The 17,619-nt window shown below is 47.2% G+C and overlaps 1 protein-coding gene across 1 annotated transcript; it reads left to right on the forward strand.

Annotated features, from left to right (window-relative positions):
* Positions 1–11,096: 11,096 nt before the first annotated feature.
* LOC120920209 (uncharacterized protein DDB_G0271670-like) lies at positions 11,097–12,200 on the forward strand (the record flags this gene model as incomplete). The annotated part of the gene is made up of 1 exon (XM_040332155.1): positions 11,097–12,200. A coding segment is annotated over one exon (1,104 nt), but the record flags the coding sequence as incomplete, so codon positions are not given.
* Between the last annotated feature and the right edge of the window lie 5,419 nt (positions 12,201–17,619).

Here is a 17,619-nt window from a genome sequence, read left to right on the forward strand (position 1 = left end):
TGAAGCGTGCCATGTTGGGTATCAATTTACTTGGGTATAACTTTACTGTTGCCTTATTTTTTTAATCAAAAAAGTGAATGTTTTTCCAAACAAAGTGCGCTTGTAAGACAGCTGCGCAAATACGGTGTGACAAAAAGTATTGCAACGACCGCCGTTTTATTCTCTACAGTGTTAGAGCCCCCAAATATTATATATATTTTTTTTCTAGCAAAAAAAAAAAAATGTTAACTTGTAAACACCAAATCTCAGAAAGAAGCTTGGTCCTTAAGTGGTTAACCACTTTGCGTCCGCGCTATAGCCAAATGACGGCTACAGCGTGGACCTACTTTGCTGGGTGGCCATCAATAGACGTCCTCCCGTGCTCGAGCGGCCTGCTGCCCCCTGCAGGGCGCGCGCGGCTCGCTCTGTGATCAGCAAGTCTATGAGGCTCGCTGGATCACAGATCGGAGTAAGGGGTCGGTCCTGACCCCTTACCACGTGATCAGCTGTCAGCCAATGACAGCTGATCATGTGACGTAAACAAAGCCGGTAATCGGCTATTTTTTCTCCTCACGCTGTTAGCGGAAGGAGAAAAAAAAAAGCGATGACCTGCAGGTAACAGTGGGACATCAGTCCCGATCAGGGAGAGCTGCCCATCTCATCTGTGCCCATGTGTGCCACCTGTCAGTGCCACCTACCAGTTCACAACAGTGCTGCCTACCAGTGCCCACAGTGCCACCTATCAGTGCCCACAGTGCCACCTATCAAAGTCACTAATCAGTGCCTCATCAGCAGTGCTGCCCATCATTGTCACCTACCAGTGCCCATCAGTGCCACCTATCAGTGCCATCTATCGGTGCCCATCAGTAACACCTATCAGTGCCACCCATCAGGGCCCATCACTGCCGCCTTATCTGTGCCCATCAGTACCGCCTTATCTGTCACCATCAGTGCTGCCTTATCTGTGCCTATCAGTTAAGGTGACCAGATTTTTTAAATAAAATCCGGGACATCTTTTTTTTTTTTTTACTAGTAATGGCGGCAATCAGCAACTCTGCCCGTTGCTGCCCGCCTCACAGCCTCTCAAGTCTTACCCTCCGGGTCCTTGGTACTACTGGGTGGGGAGGAAGATCACTCCACTGGGGAAGGCGAGGAGATAGGCAGGCAGACGGCTGGCCGGGACTTAAGCCAAGGCAGAAGAACATGTGAGCGGAGCTGGATGGGCATGCACCCGAAACTGAAGAAATATTCCCTCCGCTCCGACCAGCACATGATCATCAGAAAGGGGCACAGATAATGGAAAACAGCACACCCCTTAAGCTAGTAGGAGCAGCGGAGCGGGGGTTTGTAATTCAGATTTTATTTTTTATTTTTATTCTGCACTGACTGTCTTTGAAATTGCCCCAGCCCCCGTTCAAATCCAATCCGGGGACAAAACCAGGGACAGACTTGGTCCGGGGACAGTGTCCTCAATCCAGGGACTGTCCCCGGAAACCGGGGATGTCTGGTCACCCTACTATCAGTGCCCATCAGGGCCCATCAGTGCCACCTTATATATGTATATGCCCATCAGTACCGCCTTATCTGTCACCATCAGTGCCACCTTATCTATGCCTCTCGGTGCCGCCTCATCTGTCACCATCAGTGCCGCCTTATATGTGCCTCTCAGTGCCGCCTCATCTGTCACCATCAGTGCCGCCTTAGGCCTCGTACACACGATAGGTTAAACAGAGGACAATGGTCTGAAGGACCGTTTTCATCGGTCAAAACCGATCGTGTGTGGGCCCCATAGGTTATTTAACCATCGGTTGAAAAAAAAAAAACTTGTTTTAAATTTAACCGATGGATTCCTAACCGATAGTTAAAAACCGCTCGTTAGTAGGCACAACCATCGGTTAAAAATCCGGGCATGCTCAGAATCAAGTCGACGCATGCTTGGAAGCATTGAACTTACTTTTTTTCAGCACGTCGTTGTGTTTTACGTCACCGCGTTCTGACACAATCGTTTTTTTAACCGATGGTGTGTAGGAGCGACGGACCATCAGTCAGCTTCATCGGTTAACCGATGGAAAAATCCATCAGACCGTTCTCATCGGATGGACTAATTGTGTGTACAAGGCTATATATGTGCCTATCAGTGCCGCCTTATCTGTGCCCACCAGTGCAGCCTTTCAGTGCCGCCTCATCTGCGCATATCAATGAAGGAGAAAAATTACCTGTTTGCAAAATTTTATAACAAAATAAAAAAAAAAGTATTTTTTTTTCAAAATGTTCCATCTGTTTTTTGGTTTGTTTAGCAAAAAATAAAAACCGCAGAGGTGATTAAATACCAACAAAAGAAAGCTCTATTTGTGTGAAAAAAATGCTAAAAATGTTATTTGGGTACAGCGTTGTATGACCGCGCAATTGTCATTCAAAGTGCGCCAGCGCTGAAAACTGACAATTGGTCTGGGCAGGAGGGGGGGGGGGGGGTTAAGTGCCCGGTAAGCAAGTGGTTAAATAACACCAAAAGAAAGCAACAACAAAAAATGATAAAAATGTGGTTTGGGAACAGCGTGGCATGAAGCTGAAAAAATGGCAAGAAGGGGGGTAAAAGTGCCCAGTAGGCAAGCGTTTAATAAACTGCAAGCTACATATATATATATATATATATATGTGTGTATCTGATCATCCAGCTGATTCTCCATATCATTTATTGTATCTCTAAGCTCCCTAAGAGCCTCATGGAAGAGCAGCGAGCTCCTCCCCCCCCCCCCCCCCCGGACGGCGATCGCGGCGGCGTGTTTGGGCTGGTATCACCAGGAATAGAGCTGAGAACGGCATTATGCAAATAGAACCTGCAACACATCTTGAGGCAGAGTATTTATTTTTAGCCGAGTTATAAATAACGGCCCAGGCGCTCGTCCCCGCAGATACATATTTCTGCTTTGTTTTCTTTTTTTTTGCGTCATTATTAACGTTTGGCGGTGGAGATGGGGGGGGGAGGGGAGGGGAGCTGAGAGGATGACCTTCGAGCTGCAAGGTCGTGGCGCATCACACTTTCACGCATTGGATTAGTATCGCCCATACTTCATTAAGTGCCATCCTAGAGAACGAGGAGCGTGGCTAATCTGATTTATCACTTGTGGGATCATTAACGGGATTCTGAGAAGCCAAACCCCAGCTTTAATACCACCTGAGGTCAAGAATCTCTCCTGCATCTACTGGAAATGGTCAAGAGCCGTGGGCTCCAAACTGCGGCCCTTGGCTTGATTTTATCCGGCTCTTGGGGCATTATTACCCCCAAGCTGTCAGCAACAGTGGGGCACAGGGCAGGTGGGGCAAAAGGTGCAGCTGCCCTGGGCGCCTGAAGCAGCTGCCTCATACTTGCCAACTATCCCAGTTTAAATTCCCTTGAAGTTTTAGTCCTGTGCTGTGTCCTAATATCTCAGTGTGAAGTGCTGCTACTAAGGCTGTCCAGCTCTGCCCTATTGTTGTGTAGTGATGACTCACCTGCAGACCCTGGGGTAGATTCGGGTATAATTGCTTATTTTTGTGCGGGCGTAGCGTATCTCAGATACGCTACGCCGCCGTAACTTAGTGAGGCAGGTTCTGTATTCACCAAGAACCTGCGCCCTAAGTTACGGCGGCGTAGCGTAAATCTGCCGGCGTAATCACGCCTAATTCTAATTGTGAAGAGGTGGGCGTGTTTTATGCAAATGAAACATGCCCCTACGTAAATGATGTTTTTGACTAACGGCGCATGCGCCGTCCGTGAATGTAACCCAGTGCGCATGCTCCAAATTAACCCGCAAAAAGCCAATGCTTTTGACGTGAACGTAAATTACGCAAATCCCTATTTGCAAACGACGTAAAATTTTCTAAATTCGATGCGGGAACGACGTCCATACTTAACATAGGATACGCCTCATATAGCAGGGGTAACTTTACGCCGGAAAAAGGCTAACGTAAACAACGTAAAGAAATGCGCCAGGCAAACGTACGTTTCTGAATCGGCGTATCTACCTAATTTGCATATTTGACGCGTAAATATACGGAAGCGCCACCTAGCGGCCAGCCTAAAATTGCAACTAAGATACGACGGCATAAGAGACTTACGCAGGTCGGATCTTAGGGTAATCTATGCGTAACTGATTCTATGATTCAGGCGCATAGATACGACGACGCACACTCAGAGATACGCCGTCGTATCTCTTACCTGAATCTACCCCCCTGTGTTTACATGTAAATAATTGACATTCATATGTAAATCACGGGAGCATTCATATGTAAATAGCTGAGGCCGGCGGCATTCATATGTATATTGTGCCCCTCTGCAGTGAAGAGATGATGTGCTGTAACCTCTAGCAACCAATCAGTGAGCAGTATTACTGTACAGTAATCTCTAGCAACCAATAAGAGGAAATAATGTGCTTTAACCTCTAGCAACCAATCAACAAGAGGAAAAAATGTGCTGTAACCTCTAGCAACCAATCAACAAGAAGAAATCATGTGCTGTAACCTCTGGCAACTAATCAGTGAGTCATAATGTGTGCTGTAACCTCTAGCAACCAATCAGTGAGCAGTATTACTGTACAGTAATCTCTAGCAACCAATCAACAAAAATAAATCGTGCTGTAACCTCTAGCAACTAATCAGTGAGTCATAATGTGTGCTGTAACCTTTAGCAACAAATCAGTGAGCAGTATTACTGTACAGTAATCTCTAACAACCAATCAACAAGAGGAAAAAATGTGCTGTAACCTCTAGCAACCAATCAACAAGAAGAAACCATGTGCTGTAACCTCTAGCAACTAATCAGTGAGCCGTAATGTGTGCTGTAACCTCTAGCAACCAGTCAGTAAGTGGTAATGATATGCTGTAACCTCTGGCAACCAATTGCAATCACTGCCTGATCTGATACAGTAAGTTGATTTTAAGTCTAGCTGATATTTATTGTGCGTCTCAGAGCAGGTGGAGAGCAAAATTGCATGGGGGGGGGGGGGGAGATTTTTTTTGCCCAGGGTCCAATTACCGGTAACATTAAAGACGGCCCTGGTGGGGCATAGTACCTGCCACTGACACCGACATTGAGGCACTAGTCCTCTCACTGACACCAATGATGGGTCACTATTCCTCCCACTGATACCAATGATGGGTCCCTATTCCTCCCACTGACACCAATGATGGGACACTATTCCACCCACTGATACCAATGATGGGTCACTATTCCTCCCACTGACACCAATGATGGGTCCCTATTCCTCCCACTGACACGAATGATGGGTCACTATCCCACCCACTGACACCAATGAAGGGGCACTATTCCGCCCACTGACACCAATGATGGGACACTATTCCACCCACTGATACCAATGATGGGTCACTATTCCTCCCACTGACACCAATGATGGGTCACTATTCCTCCCACTGATACCAATGATGGGTCACTATTCCTCCCACTGATACCAATGATGGGTCACTATTCCTCCCACTGATACCAATGATGGGTCACTATTCCGCCCACTGACACCAATGATGGGACACTATTCCACCCACTGATACCAATGATGGGTCACTATTCCTCCCACTGACACCAATGATGGGTCACTATTCCTCCCACTGATACCAATGATGGGTCCCTATTCCTCCCACTGACACGAATGATGGGTCACTATCCCACCCACTGACACCAATGAAGGGGCACTATTTCGCCCACTGACACCAATGATGGGTCACTATTCCTCCCACTGACACCAATGATGGGACACTATTCCTCCCACTGACACCAATGATGGGGCACTATTCCTCTCACTGATACCAATGATGGGACACTATTCCTCTCACTGACACCAATGATGGGTCACTATTCCTCCCACTGACACCAATGATGGGGCACTATTCCTCTCACTGATACCAATGATGGGACACTATCCCTCTCACTGACACCAATGATGGGTCACTATTCCTCCCACTGACACCAATGATGGGACACTATTCCTCTCACTGACACCAATGATGGGTCACTATTCCTCTCACTGACACCAATGATGGGACACTATTCCTCCCACTGACACCAATGATGGGATACTATTCCTGGGGGGGTTATGTACAGGGGGACACAGGACACAGTTATGGGAGGGACAGAGGACACTACAGTGAGGCCTCGTACACACGACAGAGATTCTCGGCAGAATTCACCGAGAAACTCGGTCAAAACCCGGATTCTGCCGAGAATCTCTGTCGTCTGTACAGTTTTGGCTCGATGGAGCCGCCGAGGAACTCGACGAGAAAATAGAGAACATGTTCTCTATTTTCTCGTTGTCCTCGTTCTTCTATGGGAGAAGCCGGCCCGCCGAGCTCCTCGGCGGCTTCATCCCAAAACTCGACGAGGAACTCGACGTGCCAAGCACGTCGAGTTCCTCTGTCGTGTGTACGGGGCCTGAGAGTCAAGTGAAGGGGGGCACAGGACACTACAGTGTGGAGGATTGTGATGTGAAGGGGACAGAAGGAGGAGAGAACTTCTGTTGGTGTGGGTGATGTAGAGGGGTGGCAGACGGCACTGCTTTGGGGGGCACAGGACACTGCTATGGGGGGCAAAGGACACTACATGGTAGAGGTTGAGCAGGGGGGCAGAGGACACTACAGGGGAGGGGTGATGTGAAGGGAGCACAGGACACTGCTTTGGGGGGCACAGGACACTGCTTTGGGGGGCACAGGACACTGTTATGGGGGGACAGAGGACACTACAGTGAGAGTGAAGTGAAGGGGGGCACAGGAGACTACAGTGTGGAAGAATGTGATGTGAAGGGGACAGAGGGGAGGAGAAAACTTCTCTTGGGGTGGGTGATGTAGAAGGGGGCACTAGACATTGCTTTGGGGGGCACTAGACACGGCTATAGAGGGCAGGTAGAGCACACTACAGTGGGGGGTGATGTAAAGGAGGGCAGAGGACAATTCTTTGGAGGGCACAGGACACTGCTATGGGGGGGGGGGGGCAGAGGACACTACAGTGAGTGTGAAGTGAAGGGGGCACAGGACACTACAGTGTGGGGGCAGGTAATGTGAAGGGGGCATAGAAAAACTGCTTTGGGGGACACTGTTAGGGGGGGACAGAGGACACTACAGTGAGCGTGAAGTGAAGGGGGGCACAGGACACTACAGTGTGGAGGATTGTGATGTGAAGGGGACAGAGGGGAGGAGAAAACTTCTGTTGGGATGGGTGATGTAGAGGGGGCCAGACGACACTGCTTTGGGGGGGCACTAGACACTGCTATGGGGGGCAAAGGACACTACATGGGGGCGGGGTTGTGCAGGGGGGTAGAGGACGCTACAGTGGAGGGTGATGTGAAGGAGGGCAGAGGACACTGCTTTGGGGGCACAGGACACTACATGGGGGGGGGGGGTTGTGCAGGGGAGCAGAGGACACTACAGTGGGGGGTGATGTGAAGGAGGGCAGAGGACACTGCTATGGCGGGGGGCAGAGGACACTACATGGGGGGGGTTGTGCAGGGGGGCAGAGGACACTACAGTGGGGGGTGATGTGAAGGAGGGCAAAGGACACTGCTTTGGAGGGCACGGGACACTGCTATGGGGGGGGGGGGGGCAGAGGACACTACATGGGGGGGTTGTGCAGGGGGGAAGAGGACACTACAGTGGGGGGTGATGTGAAGGAGGGCAGAGGACACTGCTTTGGAGGGAACAGGACACTGCTATGGGGGGGGGTGGGGGGCAGAGGACACTACATGGGGGCGGGGTTGTGCAGGGGGGCAGAGGACACTACAGTGGGGGGTGATGTGAAGGAGGGCAGAGGACACTGCTTTGGAGGGAACAGGACACTGCTATGGGGGGGGTGGGGGGCAGAGGACACTACATGGGGGCGGGGTTGTGCAGGGGGGCAGAGGACACTACAGTGGGGGGTGATGTGAAGGAGGGCAGAGGACACTGCTTTGGAGGGAACAGGACACTGCTATGGGGGGGGTGGGGGGCAGAGGACACTACATGGGGGCGGGGTTGTGCAGGGGGGCAGAGGACACTACAGTGAGAGTGAAGTGAAGGGGGCACAGGACACTCCTATTGGGAGGCACAGGGCACTACAGTGTGGGGGAAGGTAATGTGAGGGGGGCAGAAGACACTGCTATGGGGGGGGGGGGGGGCAGAGGACACTACAGCATACCTCCCAACTTTTCAACTTCAGAATGAGGGACAAATGAGCATACCCCCCAAAAGAAGTTGTTGAGCGGGGGGGGGGGGCGGGTCCGCGGATCAAAGTTGTTGAGCAGGGGGGGGGGGGGGGGTTCCGTGGATCAGAGTTGTTGAGCAGCGGGGGGCGCAGATCACAGTTGTTAAGCAGGGGGGGCGTGGATGGGAGTTGTTGAGCGGCGGGGGGGCAGATCAATGTATGTTGTTGAGCGCGGGTGGGGGCCGCAGATCAAAGTTGTTGAGCGGGGGGGGTGGGGAGTCCGTGGATCGGAGTTGTTAAGCGGGGGGGGGGTTTGTCACTATTCGCGGGAAAGCGGGATTTAGCGCGAAATCAGGGACGGTTGGGAGGTATGACTACAGTGAGAGTAAAGTGAAGGGGGCACAGGACACTACAGTGTGGGGGCAGTTAATGTGAAGGGGGCAGAAGACATTGCTATGGGGGGGGGCAGAGGACACTACAGTGGGGGAGTTATGTGAAGGGGTATGTGGAGGGAGCGAGCAGAACTACTTTGATGAGCCTTGTCTGTTTTATCATTTGGTGGTCCCTCTCTTTCTTGTGTGCTTTCCAGTGAACATGTTGTCCCTGAAGTTGATGCGTTGAAAGCAATAAAATAAAATGGACGCTTTGCCTGTCAGTGGTCATAACCTTATGGCTGATCGGTGTACATCGGTCCACTTTAACTGCCCACCCTAGGGGCAGCTCTTGGGCACTGGTGGCTATTTAGCGGGTAATGTTGGTTCTGCGTATGGCGAGCGCACTATGCGGCAGCAGGAGACGTCTCTGTGACATTCTGTTCCAACTTTCCTCTGCGTAAGAATAGAGCGGGCCTTTCACATTTTTAGCAGCGCCTGCCTCCCACTCAGCTCTCTGGGTACCGAAATAGAAGCTGAAAACAGCGAGGAGAGAACAGACAGAGTTGTGAAACCTATCAGGAGGAATGACAGCGCCAGCTTACCTGACTAAGCATCTGCAGGAGGTGACAGTAACTCCTCCACTGCCGGATCCGCTTTACCGAGTCACCGAAATACGCAAATAAGAGCTGCTTTACAGGCGATAGGAGCTGCATTTCTGTCCATCCAGTCCTGAGATTTACATAGCTCTGCCACACAGTACCGACAGGCCAGGAGACCTGTTTTTTTCTCTGCTGTAGTTATGTAACACTTTCAGGTCTTGTACCGCAGCCTTTGATTGGACAGTGGAAGAGAGGCAGCAGGCTGATGATCGCATCTCTTTGTCACTCTGCTTTCTCCTCCTGTCTGCATGTTCCTTGTTAGCACATGAATGCTGCAGCACAACTGCCTTGTCCTACCTCTCCCAGTCTAAGTTCCTCTGTACAAGAGGCTTATACCAGGTCATATTTAGGCACTCACACTAAAAAAGAAATACATTTAACCACTTCACACCCATATGATGTCCTCAGGTTGAATTAGAGATGTCTGAATAATGCCTGCAGCTACAGGGATTATTTAGATATCTGTGTTTTCAGCCAGCGATTCCCTGTAATGTAAAAGCCACCCTAGCGGCTATTCAGCTGCTGGATTGCTTTTACAGGCAGCGGGAGGACATCCAAGTCTCCTCCTCAGCAGTGAAGATGGGAATATTTGAAACAATAACGTCTCCTTAGGCTAATTAAGATAAAGGTTTACATCGATTTTCTGAGCATTGTGCTGTCTGAAGCCATAGGGAACGATGGTCTCTGTGAACTCAGAGGTGTTGTGTATTTTCTTCTACTATCATCCATAACCACCAATTCTCTTCTTCTTCTTCTTCTTCTTCTTCTTCTTCTTCTTCTTCTTCTTCTTCTTCTTCTTCTTCTTCTTCTTCTTCTTCTTCTTCTTCTTCTTCTTCTTCTTCTTCTTCTTCTTCTTCTTCTTCTTCTTCTTCTTCTTCTTCTTCTTCTTCTTCTTCTTCTTCTTCTTCTTCTTCTTCTTCTTCTTCTTCTTCTTCTTCTTCTTCTTCTTCTTCTTCTTCTTCTTCTTCTTCTTCTTCTTCTTCTTCTTCTTCTTCTTCTTCTTCTTCTTCTTCTTCTTCTTCTTCTTCTTCTTCTTCTTCTTCTTCTTCTTCTTCTTCTTCTTCTTCTTCTTCTTCTTCTTCTTCTTCTTCTTCTTCTTCTTCTTCTTCTTCTTCTTCTTCTTCTTCTTCTTCTTCTTCTTCTTCTTCTTCTTCTTCTTCTTCTTCTTCTTCTTCTTCTTCTTCTTCTTCTTCTTCTTCTTCTTCTTCTTCTTCTTCTTCTTCTTCTTCTTCTTCTTCTTCTTCTTCTTCTTCTTCTTCTTCTTCTTCTTCTTCTTCTTCTTCTTCTTCTTCTTCTTCTTCTTCTTCTTCTTCTTCTTCTTCTTCTTCTTCTTCTTCTTCTTCTTCTTCTTCTTCTTCTTCTTCTTCTTCTTCTTCTTCTTCTTCTTCTTCTTCTTCTTCTTCTTCTTCTTCTTCTTCTTCTTCTTCTTCTTCTTCTTCTTCTTCTTCTTCTTCTTCTTCTTCTTCTTCTTCTTCTTCTTCTTCTTCTTCTTCTTCTTCTTCTTCTTCTTCTTCTTCTTCTTCTTCTTCTTCTTCTTCTTCTTCTTCTTCTTCTTCTTCTTCTTCTTCTTCTTCTTCTTCTTCTTCTTCTTCTTCTTCTTCTTCTTCTTCTTCTTCTTCTTCTTCTTCTTCTTCTTCTTCTTCTTCTTCTTCTTCTTCTTCTTCTTCTTCTTCTTCTTCTTCTTCTTCTTCTTCTTCTTCTTCTTCTTCTTCTTCTTCTTCTTCTTCTTCTTCTTCTTCTTCTTCTTCTTCTTCTTCTTCTTCTTCTTCTTCTTCTTCTTCTTCTTCTTCTTCTTCTTCTTCTTCTTCTTCTTCTTCTTCTTCTTCTTCTTCTTCTTCTTCTTCTTCTTCTTCTTCTTCTTCTTCTTCTTCTTCTTCTTCTTCTTCTTCTTCTTCTTCTTCTTCTTCTTCTTCTTCTTCTTCTTCTTCTTCTTCTTCTTCTTCTTCTTCTTCTTCTTCTTCTTCTTCTTCTTCTTCTTCTTCTTCTTCTTCTTCTTCTTCTTCTTCTTCTTCTTCTTCTTCTTCTTCTTCTTCTTCTTCTTCTTCTTCTTCTTCTTCTTCTTCTTCTTCTTCTTCTTCTTCTTCTTCTTCTTCTTCTTCTTCTTCTTCTTCTTCTTCTTCTTCTTCTTCTTCTTCTTCTTCTTCTTCTTCTTCTTCTTCTTCTTCTTCTTCTTCTTCTTCTTCTTCTTCTTCTTCTTCTTCTTCTTCTTCTTCTTCTTCTTCTTCTTCTTCTTCTTCTTCTTCTTCTTCTTCTTCTTCTTCTTCTTCTTCTTCTTCTTCTTCTTCTTCTTCTTCTTCTTCTTCTTCTTCTTCTTCTTCTTCTTCTTCTTCTTCTTCTTCTTCTTCTTCTTCTTCTTCTTCTTCTTCTTCTTCTTCTTCTTCTTCTTCTTCTTCTTCTTCTTCTTCTTCTTCTTCTTCTTCTTCTTCTTCTTCTTCTTCTTCTTCTTCTTCTTCTTCTTCTTCTTCTTCTTCTTCTTCTTCTTCTTCTTCTTCTTCTTCTTCTTCTTCTTCTTCTTCTTCTTCTTCTTCTTCTTCTTCTTCTTCTTCTTCTTCTTCTTCTTCTTCTTCTTCTTCTTCTTCTTCTTCTTCTTCTTCTTCTTCTTCTTCTTCTTCTTCTTCTTCTTCTTCTTCTTCTTCTTCTTCTTCTTCTTCTTCTTCTTCTTCTTCTTCTTCTTCTTCTTCTTCTTCTTCTTCTTCTTCTTCTTCTTCTTCTTCTTCTTCTTCTTCTTCTTCTTCTTCTTCTTCTTCTTCTTCTTCTTCTTCTTCTTCTTCTTCTTCTTCTTCTTCTTCTTCTTCTTCTTCTTCTTCTTCTTCTTCTTCTTCTTCTTCTTCTTCTTCTTCTTCTTCTTCTTCTTCTTCTTCTTCTTCTTCTTCTTCTTCTTCTTCTTCTTCTTCTTCTTCTTCTTCTTCTTCTTCTTCTTCTTCTTCTTCTTCTTCTTCTTCTTCTTCTTCTTCTTCTTCTTCTTCTTCTTCTTCTTCTTCTTCTTCTTCTTCTTCTTCTTCTTCTTCTTCTTCTTCTTCTTCTTCTTCTTCTTCTTCTTCTTCTTCTTCTTCTTCTTCTTCTTCTTCTTCTTCTTCTTCTTCTTCTTCTTCTTCTTCTTCTTCTTCTTCTTCTTCTTCTTCTTCTTCTTCTTCTTCTTCTTCTTCTTCTTCTTCTTCTTCTTCTTCTTCTTCTTCTTCTTCTTCTTCTTCTTCTTCTTCTTCTTCTTCTTCTTCTTCTTCTTCTTCTTCTTCTTCTTCTTCTTCTTCTTCTTCTTCTTCTTCTTCTTCTTCTTCTTCTTCTTCTTCTTCTTCTTCTTCTTCTTCTTCTTCTTCTTCTTCTTCTTCTTCTTCTTCTTCTTCTTCTTCTTCCCACACCGCACAACACAGAATGGGCTGCCCTACATGCGATGCATGGGAATGTGTGTTGGGGCACCCCTGTAGGTGTGAGCCAAGTCTTAGTTGGGTGTAGGGTACTCCACTGAAATAAATGGGCTTCCCTACATGTGGTGCATGAGAATGCGCAAAACACACGTAGAGGCGCACCCACGCAGGGTATCCCACTGAAATAAATAGACTGCCATACATGCAAGGAATGGGAACGCATAAAAAACTTGTAGAGACGCACCACACTTGGGCGCCCCTGTAGGTGTGAGCCAAGCCTTAGTTGGGTGTAGGGTACTCCACTGAGATAAATGGACTGCCCTACATGCGGCGCATGGGAATGTGCAATAAAAAGCATAGAGACGCACCCGCGCTTGGGCACCCCTATAGGTGTGTGAGCCATGCCTTAGTTGGGTGTAGGGTACCCCACTGAAATAAATGGGCTTCCCTACATATGGCACATGGGAACACACAAAAAACACGTAGAGGCGCACCCGTGCTTGGGCACTCCTGTAGATGTGAGCCAAGCTTTAGTTGGGTGTAGCATAGCCCACTGAAATAAATGGGCTTCCCTACATGCGGCGCATGGAAGTGCGCAAAAAACAAGTAGAGATGCACCCAAGCTTTGCCACCCCTGTAGATGTGAGCCAAGTCTTAGCTGGGTGTAGCATAGCCCACTGAAATAAATGGGCTGCCCCACATACGGCGCATAGGAATGCGCAAAAAAACACGTAGAGACGTACCCACGCTTGGGCACCCCTGTAGGTGTGAGCCAAGCCTTAGTTGGGTGTAGGATAGTCCACTGAAATAAATGGGCTGCCCTACATGTTGGGCACGGGATTGCGCAGAAAAAAAAATGTGTAGAGACACTCCCGCGCTTGGGAGCCCCTGTAGGTGTGATCCAAGCCTTAGCTGGGTGTAGGATAGCCCACTGAAATATGTGGACTGCCCTACACGCAACAAATGGGAACGCACAAAAAAAACGTGTAGAGATGCACCACGCTTGGGCACCCCTGTCGGTGCAAGCCAAGCCTCAGTTGGGTGTAGGGTAGCCCACTGAAATAAATGGGTTGCCCCACATACGGTGCATAGGAATGCGCAAAAAGCACGTAGAGACGCACCCGCCCCTGTAGGCGTGAACCAAGTCTTAGTTGCACAGTTGGTCCCTGAGGCTAGCTGGGGATCCTGGGACTTGTAGTCCTCCAGCATTCCACAGTATATTCTACGCTAGTCCCGATTTCTTGCGTACCGTTGGCTGCCCACGTACATAAACAACTTACCAAGCAGTTCGTTCGTCACATGGATGCGTAATACAGCGACGGGAACAATCACTTTTAGTCTTGTATTCACAGAGCAACGCTAAAAGTACATTTATTATGGAACATGTTTCTTTCAAAAGGATCTTTCTATTCATACTAAGGTCACTATGGCAAGGATAACTTTATATAGCTGTACAGGGCTTCACATTACGCATTATCACGCCACCTCTTAGGATCTGCGTTGGCGGTTCATTGCCTCTAGAACCGTTACCATCGTTTTATTAATAAAATGGAATTTCGTTTTTTTAAGTACGGGATATAGTTTTTTTTTCTGCTAAAATGCTTGTTTTTAGTTCTTTTTATCCAGTGCTACTGAGTCCCCGCCAGTGGCGGCTGGTGCTCGAAATTTTTGGAGGGGCGCAAACGGAAAAAAAAATGCAGCCTCACTGTGCCCATCAAATGCAGCCACTGTGCCATCAATTGTCACCACTGTGCCATGCCATCAAACGCAGCCACTGTGCCATCAATTCGCACCACTGTGCCATGCCATCAAATGCAGTCACTATGCCATGCCATCAAACGCAGCCACTGTGCCATGAATTGTCACCACTGTTCCATGCCATCATATGCAGTCACTATGCCATGCCATCAAACGCAGCCACTGTGCCATGAATTGTCACCACTGTGCAATGCCATCAAATGCAGTCACTATGCCATGCCATCAAACGCAGACACTGTGCCATGAATTGTCACCACTGTTCCATGCCATCATATGCAGTCACTATGTCATGCCATTAAATGCAGCCACTGTGCCATGCCATCAAACGCAGCCACTGTGCCATCAATTGTCACCACTGTGCCATGCCATCAAACACAGCCACTGTGCCATGCCATCAACCGCAGCCACTGTGCCAAATTGTCACCACTGGCCCTTTAATTGTCGCCACTGTGCCCATTGTTGCCACTGTGCCCATTGATGTCACTGTGCCCTTTAATTGTCGCCACTGTGCCCATTCATGCCGATGTGCCAATTGTGCCCATTGTCGCCACTGTGCCTATTGTCGCCACTGTGCCCATTGATGTCACTGTGCCCTTTAATTGTCGCCACTGTGCCCATTCATGCCGCTGTGCCAATTATCCCTACCTATTGTGCCTATTGTCGCCACTGTGCCCATTGATGTCACTGTGCCCTTCGTCGCCGATGTGCCCTGTAAAACTCCCCTTCCTCCACCCTCCACCCCCCCCCGCCCGGCACTTACCTTCACTGGAGTCAGCCATCCACGTCCTGGACCCACGATGTCTTCTCCCGCCCTCGATGACACTTCAGCCAATCAGGTTACCGGTAGCCCTGGCAGAATTTATGATTTATTGGCCATTTTTCAGAGAATATGAATAATAACCCTAAAGAAATTCCTCCAGTTCCTGTAAATTCTTGGGCTGTCTTGCATGATCGGCACGTTGGAGATCTTCCCAGAGTGTCTCAATGATATTGAGGTCAGGGGACTGAGATGGCCACTCCAGAACCTTCACTTTATTCTGCTGTGGCCAATGACAGGTGGACTTTACCTTGTGTTTTGGATCATTGTCATGTTGGAATGTCCAAGTACGTTCCAATGCAAAGCTTCCTGGCTGATGAATGAAATGTTCCTCCAGTGTTTTTTGATAACATACTGCATTCATCTTCCCATCAATTTTGACCAAATTTCCTGTGCCTTTGTAGTTCACACATCCACAAAACATCAGCGATCCTCCTCCGTGTTTCACAGTTTGGATGGTGTACCTTTCATCATAGGCCTTGTTGACTCCTCTCCAAATGTAGTGTTTATGGTTGTGGCCAAAAAGCTCAACTTTGGTCTCATCACTCCAAATAACTTGTATTGTAAGTGGGATACTTTGTGGCATTTGCGTAGTAATGTCTTTCTTCTGGCGACTGCAGCCCATCTTTCTTCAAGTGCCTCCTTATTGTGCATCTCGAAACATCCACACCACATGTTTTCAGAGAGTCCTGTATTTCACCTGAAGTTATTTGTGGGGTTTTCTTTGCATCCCAAACAATTTTCCTGGCAGTTGTGGATGAAATTTTAGTTAGTCTACCTGACCGTGGTTTGGTTTCACCAGACCGCTCATTTTCCATTTCTTGATTGGAATTTGAACACTGCTGATTGGCATTCTTAATTCCATGGATATCTTTTTATATCCCTTTCCTGTTTTATACAGTTCAGATACCTTTTCCCGCAGATCCTTTGCCAATTATTTTGCTTTCCCCGTGACTCAGAATCCAGAAACGTCAGTGCAGCACTGGATGAAAGATGTAAGGGTCTGTCAGGAGTCCAGAAACTTCTTTTATACACACATACTAATTACAAGCAAACAGTTTACAGGAGAGGATGGTTACCTTTAATAGCCATTTGAACCCCTTTGTGTCAACTTGTATGCCAAAATCACCAGGGTATGTAAACTTTTGATTGGGGTCATTTGGGTAGTTTCTGTTGCCATTATGATTTAACCACTTACTGCCCGGCGTATAGCAAAATAATGGCCGGGCAGTGGTTGCGTTATCCTGACTGGACGTAATATGATGTCCAGTAGGATAACAGCCGCCACACACCCGTGGAGCAGCGATTGGTCTGACACACCACTACACCAATCTCGGTAAAGAGCCTCTGACGCTGGCTCTTTACCACGTGATCAGCTGTGTCCAATCACGGCTGATCACGATGTAAGCAGGAAGAGGTGTTGATCGGCTTTTCCTCACTCACGTCTGGTAGACGCGAGTAGAGGAGAGCCGATCGGCGGCTCTCCTGACAGGGGGGTCTGCGCTGATTGTTTATCAGTGCAGCCCCCCAGGGATGCCCACACTGGGCCACCGGGGAAGCCCCAAGCATGTGGATGGCCAGATACATCCCCCATGGCCAACCACATATGCAAATACATGCCCAATATGTGCCAATCAGTGCCCACAAATGAGCACTGACTGTCACTATTATGAAACAAACTAATTCAGTGATGCCCAGCAATGCAACCCATCAGTGCCACCTATCAGTGCCCATTTGTGCCCATCTATCAGTGACCATCAGTGCCCATCCGGGCCACCTATCAGTGCAACTCCTAATTAACCATCAGTGCCACCAATAAGTACCCATCAGTGCCGCCTATGAGTGCCCATCAGTGCCGCCTATTGGGGCCCATCATTCCCGCCTATGAGTGCCCATCAGTGCCGCCTATGAGTGCCCATCAGTGCCGCATACCATGAGTGAAAGAAAAGTTTTTGTGTTATCATTCATGTTCTCTGAAAAATGGCCAAGAAATCATAAATTCTGCCAGGGTATGTAAACTTATGAGCACAACTGCATGCAAGTAATTGGGCATAAAAAGGGTATGGGGGTCTGGGTACTGCCCTGGGGTACATTATTATTGCAAAAAATGTAATTTAAAACGAACTCCCTTACCAGTGATGCTCAGCAATGCCACCCATCAGTGTTCATAAGTGTCACCTATCGGTGCCTATCTGTGCCCATCTATCAGTGACCATCAGTGCCCATCCATGCCACTTATCAGTGCCACCCATAATTACCTCACAGTGCCACCCATAAGTACCCATCAGTGCGGCCTATGATTGTCCATCGGTGCCGCCTATTGGGACCCATCAGTGCCGCCTATGAGTGCCCATCAGTGCCGCCTATGAGTGCCGCATTCCATGAGTGAAAGAAACGTTTTTGTGTTATCATTCATATTCTCTGAAAAATGGACAAGAAATAAATTCTGCCAGGGTATGTAAACTTATGAGCACAACTGCATGCAAGTAATTGGGCATAACAAGGGTAT

The sequence above is a fragment of the Rana temporaria genome, chromosome 13, assembly GCF_905171775.1.
Source record: "Rana temporaria chromosome 13, aRanTem1.1, whole genome shotgun sequence".
In the NCBI taxonomy this organism is placed as follows: domain Eukaryota; kingdom Metazoa; phylum Chordata; class Amphibia; order Anura; family Ranidae; genus Rana; species Rana temporaria.